The sequence below is a fragment of the Strongylocentrotus purpuratus genome, unplaced genomic scaffold (genome assembly GCF_000002235.5).
Source record: "Strongylocentrotus purpuratus isolate Spur 01 unplaced genomic scaffold, Spur_5.0 spur5_scaffold_17, whole genome shotgun sequence".
Lineage (NCBI taxonomy): Eukaryota > Metazoa > Echinodermata > Echinoidea > Camarodonta > Strongylocentrotidae > Strongylocentrotus > Strongylocentrotus purpuratus.
This window is the reverse complement of record NW_022145602.1, coordinates 15,714,373-15,726,096: the sequence shown is the minus strand read 5'-3', so window position 1 is coordinate 15,726,096 and position 11,724 is coordinate 15,714,373. Positions and strand designations below refer to the sequence as shown.

The following is an 11,724-nucleotide window of genomic DNA, read 5'->3' as shown; positions in this document are numbered from 1 at the left end:
TTCTTCTTTTTTTTCCCTTTTTTTTTGCCAGGGGGGGGGGGCCGGGCCCCCCTGTATCCGCCACTGCATGCACCCCCAATTAGTTTTATTTAGGGTACGCGTATATCGTATGCATGTTCCCTCCCTTTGAAAGAAAGCACCCCACCCCCATCCCAAGTCCGGTGTGTAAAGTCAATACGGGCCGATTTGTTGTGTATTAGGAGCCGGACTTTGTTGTGTGAAAATTACCCATTTACAGGAGATTTTGAGAACATGAATACGGAGAAGATCGAGGGCCGCCCCCGCCTCCCTCCCCCGCCTCCCTCCAGCTCCCCCTTGTACGCTCGGCGTACCGGTACCGGAAGTAGATCTCTGATACATCAACAAGGAGTGAGGCTGTGAAGTCCTAATGTGTTGGTACGTAACTGCCCAATTTTGTTTTGATTTGCTGAACACATATCTGACATGAAATTTAGAATTAAGTACGGTAGTTTCATTATATATCTATCTTAGACATAAAATGTGTTAATTGTTTACTGAAAATGTTATGAATGTCGGGTTTGCGGAGCTGATTAAAACTGGCGATGGCACTGAGCTGAGTGAGTGTGCTCGTGCGGATAGAGCACAGGCACAGCTTACTCACGGGATGGGACAGGCTCGGCGATATTGACGTGCGCCTGCCCTCTCTAGGTATGAGGGAAGCGAGCTTGGCGTTAGTGTACTTTCTTATCCATTTTGACCCGTAACTCCAGCGTGGAGATACCCTACTAAATCATACCCAAAAACCAACTTACCCCTTATCTTCATCAATTGTCCAAATAATGGTCTAGATATAAGGTCGTTAATTGTTATATTTCTAAACCTTTCTTGTGACAATTTTCTTACTTTCTTGGAGAATTTTTCCTAAAACCTAAGAGTAGTCTAAGACAATATTTACTTTCTCACAGATTTCACAGCAAACTGCTGCACAATTACACCGTACCGACGAAGGGGCGCGTGAGCGTGCATGAAACTATCGATTGGGAAGCTATTATCATGTCTAAAGTAATGTAGATCTATTACTGCGGTCCTACATTTTGCCTGATGCTGAACCAGAAAAAATAACCTGCAATGACTTCTGTTATCATTTATTTTAAAATCTATTTTAATATCTAGATCTATATGGGCCAAATATATTTGAAGAGCAAATGTTGATGATTTAATGAGAGAATTGGATCATAGATATATTGCTACTAAAGAAAGTACTAACACCAGGGAGCTCCGATTCAAACGGCAGGTTGGTTCACAGTTTTTCACAATGTAAAGAGGAAGTCGTTACAATTTTGACTTACAATGTTTTTCAACTCCTCTGGCCATCTTTCCAACCACTTGAGATTAAAATTTGAAGAAGTCTTCAATAGGAAAAAAGGGTGATTCTTCAACCTATTCCTAACCGGACGATTCATCATTCATCCATGTTGTATCGTCAATTCAACATGGCGAAGAGAAGGTACGCATGCACCGTAGTGGCGCAGCAATTATGAACAATCATATTATAGAGCGTTGTTCACTTCGAAAGTGCTGAATATGCATGAATCAACCTTCTCAACCTCTTGCATATTCAGTAATTTCTAGCAAACTTCACTCTATATCATGAATATTCATATTTGCTCCGCCACTACCGCACATGCGTACTTTCTCTTCGCCATGTTGAATCAACGATAAAACATGGATGAATCATTGGGTAGTACTAGTAGACTAGACTCTTATTAAGTTTGATAGACTAGGTTCTATCTAGTACTCATTTTCAGGCCTGATGAAAATCTGATTTACTGGTAAATCGGTTTCCTGATTTTGTTTTGGATTTTTTTTCCCGATTATAAAAAAAAAAAACTCCCTATTTTCTTTTTCTTCACGATTTTCCTGATTTTCGCCTGAGTTTCTATATTCTTCCTGATTTTTCCCTATTATTTCCCAATTTTTCTTACTCAAAATGGAGGGAATGTTGTTAGATGCCATTTTTTTTTTTTGCCTCTTTTTTACTCAAGGGGGGATGTTATCATAAGTGGGAAATATGAGCAAAGTTAACTTTAGGCCTAATAGTCAGCCTTAGATTTGTATTCATTAGAACCTGTTTATTTTGTTGAATATCAACTCAAATTGAAATGTGCATGATTGTCATGTGTCTGGCCAGTTTTCTCTACAATTTGAATTCCTATAAATACCTACACTTTACCAGTATGCAGAACCAATGAAAACAATGTACAGTATAAAATTTGCCTTATAGACCGAATTACATATACATTTATGAATATACCTTGAATATAGTCCACACCTCGCCATCGTGGTGATGAAGATCCCGTAGATAGTGTGGTGGGGCAGGGTTAAGGGGGTCCCATAGGACCCATTTAAAAACCCATGTAATTTATAAGCCTTTGAAAATAAAGAGTGTAGCTCATGACCCCTCCCCTATCATAATGCAAGTTTTCTTTTCTTTTCTTTCCAGACTTGAACTTGCATTGATCATGGGCAAGATATGCAAAGTCGTGGTGTGCGGGTCAGCGGGAGTGGGGAAGACTGCCGTCTTGGAGCAGGTCATCTATGGAACACACCGTGTCGGACAGGTAAGTATCCACCACGACTATTATTGCGATCATTTCATTATTGTTAAAGCATTTTATCATTATTATTAACATTAAAGGTAGAGACCAGTTTTGGAAATGCCCCCCTCTCAAAAAATGAAATGGAAGCTCTTATTACCAATCATGTGAAAGAATATGTTTTGACTGATACGTGATGATACAAATTTTGCCGGGAAACAGCCTACTAATTGATATATTTGGTAAATTATTACATCTATCAGGACTGGGTAGATAAAGAGTGGTCCCATATACATCTTTCTGTGTACAGTGGTTGTAACTTTACCAAGACTGGGCCAAATTTCTTATCATCTTGATGATTCCAGAACCTTGCAGAACCAATAGTTATATGCTAGATGATCAACCTTTTCTGATCAATTCCACAACGTTTCTTTCACAATGCAATCACATGACCAGAACTGGTTTATACCTGTAATATCGCTATCATCACCATCACTGTCATCGTACGCTCATCATCATCATTACATCATCCTCATTATATCGTCAGCATCAATATCATACCATCAATAATCGTCATCACTATCATCTTCATGTCATCATCTTCAAATCATCACCATCAGTGATCATCATCATCACTGTCATTATCATCATCATCATCATCATCATCATCAACATCATCATATCATCAACATCATCATCAACAACATCATACCATAATCATCACCATCACTCTCATAACATCATCATCATTACATCGTCATCATCATTATCATCGCCTTTTTATCTTTATCATAGGGGTTTTCATTAATCTATATACGGAGTCACTTTGAGGAGATAACCAATTTATCTAATTGTTTGAACATTTCTGTCAGCAATCTCTGACTAAGGATGTTTTGAAGCACATACTTTGTGCAAATATCAACACAAGGATTTGCGAATCAATTCAGCTTTGCTGAGTTTAATCTGGCCCCAGCTCCAAGTTAACAAATCCTTTGACAAATAATAATATGCCATACTTATATGGCGCGTATGGCTCGTATGTCCGTATGCAGTGTAGTGGAGAGAACGAAAATAAAAAAATAATATTGGGAAGAGTGAGACACTCAGCACACTCCCTGAAGTCCTTGTTAATAATTGGATATTTACTACAAAGAAATGTTCACAATTTTTAATATTTTCTGGCAATTTATGTCAAAGCTCTGCTGATTCAACCTGAAACGTGCGTGACCCAAACTTTGTGCTTAATTGAGGGGTAGTTAGGAGAGACTTTTGCGAGGAGCTGTAAGTTTTTGGTTGATTCTGTGAGAAATTTCAGAACAAACGATGAAACCATTTTTTAATATTTTTTTTATAGGAAACTACTTGTCCTACGATTGAAGACATTTACGTAGCCAACATTGAGACGAATAGAGGAAGCAGAGAAAGAGTCAGGTTTTACGACACCAAGGGCTTGGTAAGATACATGTACATGTATGCCACGCTGATTTTATGTCTAAACGAATGAAAACTGTTGGCAAGAAAAGTCCTCCGCATTTTCACAACTCTGTGTTATAAGATACAAAAATTTGAAGCATATTACAATTACATCATGATAAACCAGAATGAGGTTATAGGCTTTATTGTTGGCAGATCTTGCAAATTAAAAAATGAATTATTCCAATTTTATGATTATTTTTAAAACTCATGATTGTTTTTAAATAAATATTGAGAGAAGTTCTGAGGGTAGAATTGCATTTCAATAGAAACTGGCTAAATATTATTGTGATTTGATATGCAGTGGTTTGGATAGATCTGCAAAATTCTAACAAAAATATAGTGAAACACTAATGAAAAGTTGCCAGAAAATTTGCCAGATCTATCACGCAGAGTGGCAATGTTTCTTGCTGTATGACATGTCATTGTTGAATTCCTGAAGTTGAAATGTGTGTTGTGAAATCATATACCTTTGGTGCATTTGTTGTCATTTTGTTTTTTGATCTTGTTCTAGCCTTTGCCATGAACAGCATTATCGATAACGTCATTGACTGTGTCGTCCGAAATATTTCACTGCATTGACAATGTGGATGATAGTGCCATTATCAGTGTCATTACCTTTTGAATTGTCTTGTCATTCAAATCATAATAATAATAATTATAATATTCCGCATTTAATATCATAATAATAATAATAATATTCCGCATTTAATATAGCTTAATATATCGATGATGTCTCTAAGCGCTGTACAGATATATCATTACCCCAGTCATCGGATTCAGGCTTGCCCGCAAACATTGTTTTCACATTTTCCACTCCTTGGGGAGCATTCAAGCCAGGCACCATTTTACACATGCTCACATTGCTGAGCAAACTACAGTAACCTTCGCATCCTATCAGGTACCCATTTAAAACCTGGGTGGAGAGTGGCAAATGTAGATTAATGTCTTGCCAAAGGACGTTAGTGCCGGGCTGGGATACCATTGTTGATATGCAATATCACCCTTGTCATTGTTAATCACAGTGTCATTGCTATCTTCATTGTTATTGCCATTTTCTTTTTTTCTCCAGACTTCAATCAATCCAGATCTCCCCAAGCAGTATCTCAGCATGGCAGATGTAAGTTATACAGTGAAACCTGTTTATAAAGACCGCTCAAGGGAAACATGAAAAGCGGTCTTTATGAGCAGGTGGTCTTTATGTACAGGTTCCTATAATACAGGTGTCAATGAGAAACTATATTAGAGGGAAACAAAAAATGCAGTCTTTTAAAGACAGGTGGTCACTAAAGCAGGTTTGGCTGTTCTTCTGCTCTTTAACATGTCTCATATATTAACCCTTTGGATACATCCGTTACACTTTATGCAGAATCGTTTAGATATGTGTTAGGACAAAAATATGTGCAGTGAACAGATGACATAAAACTTTTGGAGAATATGCATTCAATATATTTTTCTGGCAGGATGTGGTGATGGTAGTGATTAGAGTTACAATTTGGATGTAGATTATGTGTGCCTACCGGTAAATATAAGTGATGGAAGTAGAAAGAGGGGTAGACCAACTAGGACACGTGATGATAACATCAAGCAGTGGATGGGTATGTCATTTGAGCAGCTAACTAAATCAGCTGAAAACCTGTGTCTCGAAGTCTATAGAGTACCGAAGCTGTGACGTCACAGGAGCCAGAGCATATAACAATGAGTTCCCATAGGACATATATTTATTCAGATGGTCATATGTCAGCCAATACTTAACATATTAAATTCTTTTTCGACATTTGGACATTATTTTTGGTGCTCTTTAGGAAAATGAAGACAAAATTGAGAATTTCTAAAAATAGATTTTGTTATGAGATCACACTTCACCACTCTATTTCTTTTGTTGCCCCAACAATGGCCTCCAAGCTATGGAACATAGATAGAAATCTAAGTCTAGACCCACCCCAGCCCCATGTCACATTTTGACCATGGTTCATCCATACAGAACATGAGAATTTAAACCCACATGCCCTACTACAATATTTGTGTGGAGATCCATGTAAATTGAGCTTTTGTTTTAACAATCTAATGGTAGCTTTTTGATACAAATGTCTCTTCCAAAATATGGGGGTCGTTTAAAGCCCCATTGTACCTCTTGTAGCTACTTGCTTCCTGTATATAGAAAACAATGCCTAATCGGTGACCATTGGTCCCCCATGATCCTCTTTTTCTTATATTAATTGAGAGCCGAGTTGATGAGATAGCCACCTGTCAGTGACCACCCTGGGTGGTCTAATTCCTCCTAGCCAAACTAATACCGTCGGCTTTTAAAGCTGTATGTCTTAACTTGGTTTCTCTGTGAATTATCTTGTTGCAGGGGTTCTTATTGGTATACAGCACTACCAGTCAGGAGTCCTTCAAGATGCTTGAACACATCAAGAAAGAGATTGATAAGCTCAAAGACAAGGACAAGAAGGAGGTATGTATTACATTTAAAGGGAAAGTCCACCGTGGTATTCTTTTGGTTTTAATAGAAGCATTTTAATAGAATATTGTCGAGAGCCATTTTTAGCCTTCAAAAACAAAATAAGTATTTTAGACTTTTCATAAGTTACACAGCAAGAACATGAAATCTCCTTGATATAGAAAATTTGAATGATTTGAATTAACATGTTATGCCTTTTAAAATAACTTTTACAAAATATTTTCAAAGATGCTAACGGCTTTTTACTATTGTACAAAACCTGAAATTCGGCTTTCGAGCCGCGATTGATTTTTATTTCAATCAACCATTACTACTACTTTCCGTAATTTTTCAGTCCAACTTAGAGTTAAGTTCAATTTAGGATATTTGTGAAACACCCCCCTGGGATGAAAATTCCAACAGTGTCTAACTTCAGACATGTAAAACCTGTGGGGGTTGTCAGAATCCAACACACATGCTATCGCTAAACGAAGAGCTGAGATTGTTGCATGGGGTCCTAGTGTATAGTTCTGATCTGGGCCCCGTCTTATAAAGAAGTGTGATTGATCCAAATCAATAGCAAATCCGCTTGTCAATCGCAAGTATACAGTTCCCTATCTCTTATGTACATAGTTGCGATTAATATCAACTCTTTATAAGACAAGGTCTGTGTGTTCTTTTCTGATATTTACTACAAAATTCACAGGAAATCATGGATGAAATATGAAATTATCTTGCACATGTAGATGTTGATACAAGAGAAAATGACGAGGCTAAATTTGACATGTTTCATGCCGATTTTTCTTTTTGACTCCTAAACTGTATATTGAGCACCTCTGGGATGCTGGAACACCATATATTTATAGGTGTCGTAGTCGAGTGGTTTAAGCACTTGCCTTGAAATGCAAAGCTTGTGGGTTCGATCCCCTACACTGCACTACTTTCCTTTGGCAAGGTATTAATCTACATTTGCCACTCCATACCCAGGAGAGAAATACTGTAATTGCCATATGCCCTCACAGTGTCATATGGTTAGAATACTCCCCAGGGAGTGGAGTTGGTGCTAATTGTGCGTGAGTGAATCCGATGACTGGGATAATGATATCTGTAAAGCACTTAGAGACAAATTATATTTTGCTATATAAATCCATCTTATTATCATTATTTTCCCCTCCATTTGCATCAATGGTCAACAATATCCCACAAAAAATCTGGCACAAGATCAAGACAAAACACAAAATCCCACCAAAGTATTGAATATATTTGGTTTCTGTCTCTCTCTCTCTCTCTCTCCCTCTCCCTCCCTCTCTCTCTTAGATATCGGTGGTGATGATTGGTAATAAAGTCGACCTAAATCATCAGAGGCAAGTAGAGTTCAGAACAGCCAGTGACTGGGCCGTCAAAGAAAAAAGTAAGTTAACCCTTTACATGCCACACGAGTAATCTACCTGTGCCACATTGTTTTGATCATTTTCCTATTTTTATTTCCTTGTTTTCTCATTTCTTAACTTTGTAAGTTGTCATTCCATAGAATTCAATGTGCCTGGCAGGACATACACCCAGTCAAAATGTTCATGTTTTTTTGTTTTTTTAATTTTATAATGAGATAGGGTAAGAAATTGTTGAGAAGTGTCACTGTAAACAATTTAGATGATGTTTGGTTAGTAGATTTTGTCTAAATCAGTAAATACTTCAACAACAAAAAATATATACCGTAAATCTCTGTGTATAAGACACACTTTTTTTCTGCCCGAAAAAATTTAAAGCTCGGGGGTGATCTTATACACAGGTACAGGATATTTTGAGTCCTCAAAATGCTACTTTTTAGTGGTTTTTTCGAAAATCTCTGTGTCTCGACATGAATTACATAATGCGAAATAAAGAATAGGATCTACTATTTGAAGTTTAAAGGGAAGAGAGTTTGTTTGATTTTGTTTTTTTCAGTCTCGATAAATTATGCCCCTACGCATAGCACTTTGTCGGCCGAAGCTCTCCCGTGTCTTCAGCTCACTCACCCGTATCATGCAGCTCACTTACACGGAGGAAATCGACTCACCACTCGAAATCTAGCCTGTCCAAATTTCTATTTAGACTCGGAGCAAAATTTCTCTTTAATTTTTAGTAGTTTTACTAGGCGTGTCTTCATCATCTCGAGATTGCCAAATAGCCCGCTATTTCTGATTTGGAAAATAATCCTGAAGTTACAAATCGCGTCTCCATCAGCTCGCGATTTGACCTCGAAAGCTCAAGATATTTTGCTCAGCATTCACGCATAGTGCAAGTCTTTGGTCTGGTGAAGACGCACCGGACAAATAGCTGGATATTTTGCCAAATAGTGGGATATTTTGCAAACTATCCCAAGATATCTTGGGATGACAATCCCGACCAAATATCCTGCTAATTGCAACTTCGGGCTGATGAAGATGCAAATTAGCTGGATAGTTTAGAATCAGGATAGTTCAAATAGCGGGATATTTGGCAATCTCGAGCTAGTTAGGACAGGCCTACTGTTATCCCAGCTTTACTGCTGTTGACCTAATAGCCCAGAAGACGATGGTCGAATGTTGCGTAACACTTGTCAAAATGACAACTATCGTACAACAACCAATTTTTGTTTCTGGTGGTGGGAGGGGGTATACATAGGTCCTGACAGTTTGAGGAGCTGAAAGCGCTCAAGAAAAAAATTCAGAAAATCACAGACTACGCCTGGGTGGAGAGTGGCAAATGTAGATTAATATCTTGCAAAGGGACATTAGTAGCAGGCTTAGACTTGAACCACGAGAAGTGTGATCCACCGTTCAGTGCGTTATCTATCAGACCATGACACCTCAAAACGTATACCATCTCAGGAACCCTTTTAAAGCCCCACTGCACTACTTGCGCCCTCTATATCAGAAACAATGCCTAAGCGGTGACCATTGGTCCCCCAAGGTCCCCTTTTTCTTATGTTAATTGAGAGCTGATTTGATGAGATAACCACCTGTCACTGACCTTGCAGGGAGGTCTAATCCCTCCGGGTCAAACTAGTGCAGAGGGGATTTAAAAGATTTTTATTGATGTGATTTTCATTTCCTTTTTCCTTCTATTTTGAATGCAGTCCAATTCTATGAGGTGACGGTAGCCAATAGGAGTAGTCTTGTGCAGCCGATCGTCTCTCTTACATCTAAGCTCACTATCCCTCCAAGTAAGTGGATTTGTGTTGTTTATTGCTCATGATAAGTAACCAAATCACCATTCACGTTGTGTGTTTGTGATTCTATGCTGGTATTTAAAATATCAGCTATACACCTGTAAGACCTGGGGCCCTCCAGGCTCGTACAAATCATGGTCACAAATCTACAGAATTTACATTTTTTGGACAATTCATTATGGAAGGAAAAAATATTATCTTAAGATCATAATAATGAGAGCAAACAGTGGAATGAACGGCCTGCCATATTTAAGTCCAACGTAAAGTCAATCTTAGTCTCTGTGAAACACTCCCCTGATGTACTAAAACGCTAAGAAGCTCATCTGTACTTCGGTATGATAATGAGCGCCAACTCGTGGCTACTAGCAGACAACTGGAATTCTTGATTACTGCTGACCTGAAAATCAGAGAGGAGGGCGATCTGTTTTGCCAATTATGACCTGGATTTTTTTCTCTTCCATTGTCCATAAAAGTAGGTAGGGTCGATATATGCTTTGGAACTTGTTTTACAAAGAGTTTGTTTAAAATTTATTTGATTATTTTGATTGCATTGCTCTTATTCATCAAAGGCATCTTGGACAACAACAGAAATGGATGCAATTTTCAGCGAATTTTACACTTTCTGCTTGTGTACAATTTGTAATTTAGAGCATTCTGGATCAAAAATTACAATATGATGTCACTATAAGGTGAGGTGTTTTAAAATTGTTGGTGGTTTCTCATTTTTTTCTCTTTCAATTTTGTTTTGCTCTACAGCCAAATCAACCTTCTCAATATCAGTGCGGAATTTCAAGCCGAAACAACTGCAGAGCTTTGGCGATTCATGACCACTGTCCCACCCCTTCATTTTGATGTCATGAAAGAGGAATCTGAAGCAAGAACACACTCACATATGTGTGTAAGGTTATAGATAGATAACTTTGCACATCTTACGTCTGTTTCGCTGTGACTACCTACGAGGCGAGTGTGCGTTCTTGATCATGATTGAGAGTTTGCAAATGAGTAAGATTGCCGGCCAAAACCACTTAAAATTCTAATTGATCAAAGTAATAGCAGTCCAGTTGTGTGGAAATAGGATATTTTATCATTCTACAGTGTAAAAGGCAAGTAATGTCTGAAAAACTTGTAGATTATTGTGGCAAAGATACTTCCTTGGCTTTGATGCGGAATGTGACGGAAAGTGACACAGCCCAACATGGGGATAGATCTATATTGAAGTGGAACAAGACTAGTGGTGTTTTAGTTAGCTCCATTCGTCCTGGCTCTAAAACTTCCACAGCACAAGCATGGAAGCAAGACCAGGACTAGAAAGAAGTCCTGGGCCCCCGTCTTATAAATAGTTGTGATTAAGCGCAACATATTTGCGATTTATATCAATTGCAACTATGTACTTAAAGGTAATACAAAGTTTTGGTATGGGGCAATGAATTTGGTTCAAATTAACATATTGGAAGCATATGCGATCTTACAATATTCAGTGATCGTTGTCGCGGTTGAAATCAAGTCTTAACTTATGAAATTGTAAATAATAAACTCTTTATGTTGTATAGCTCCCTCTCAAGGTCAAGATATTAATTAAGCTATAAAAAATGTATCTTGACTGAAAACGACCGATTAGCTATTCCCGTTTCAGAATTATATATCACAACTACACGTTCTGAAATGTTCATGGTCGCAGCTACCATCGTATGGCCGTAGGCGCTATTTGAAATTTATCAAAATTTACTGGGAGCACCAGTAAATTTGTATACTAAATTTTTCTCGAAAGCAGAAGTGTTTTAAGGGCTAAGTTTTCTAGAGCTTATAATACATCCACAGGGGCATCCAAATATATTAAAATTGTAAAGAATCACTATCCACCAAATTTTCAAAATTTCCCAAAACTTTGTATTACCTTTAAAGGGATCCGGTAACTTTGTCTCAGATTCTGAAACAAAATTCTGGATTTAGCTCATGGTGCAATGATAATTATAAACCTTTAGGTCAGTCAGGAACCCCATGACTTTTACAAGCCGATCGCCTGTCTGATTATCAACATATTTATGATTGGAATTACAAAT

General features: G+C 37.9%; 1 protein-coding gene across 1 annotated transcript; it reads left to right on the top strand.

The window, feature by feature from the left end:
- Nucleotides 1-337: 337 nt before the first annotated feature.
- On the top strand, nucleotides 338-10,638 carry LOC580144 (NF-kappa-B inhibitor-interacting Ras-like protein 2). Its single transcript, XM_780216.5, has 8 exons — nucleotides 338-396; nucleotides 2,465-2,582; nucleotides 3,913-4,011; nucleotides 5,104-5,151; nucleotides 6,388-6,489; nucleotides 7,792-7,885; nucleotides 9,572-9,658; nucleotides 10,421-10,638. The coding sequence occupies exons 2-8, from the start codon at nucleotides 2,484-2,486 to the stop codon at nucleotides 10,489-10,491; spliced, it is 600 nt and encodes a 199-aa protein (XP_785309.3). The 5' UTR covers nucleotides 338-396; nucleotides 2,465-2,483; the 3' UTR covers nucleotides 10,492-10,638.
- The last annotated feature ends 1,086 nt before the right edge of the window (nucleotides 10,639-11,724 follow it).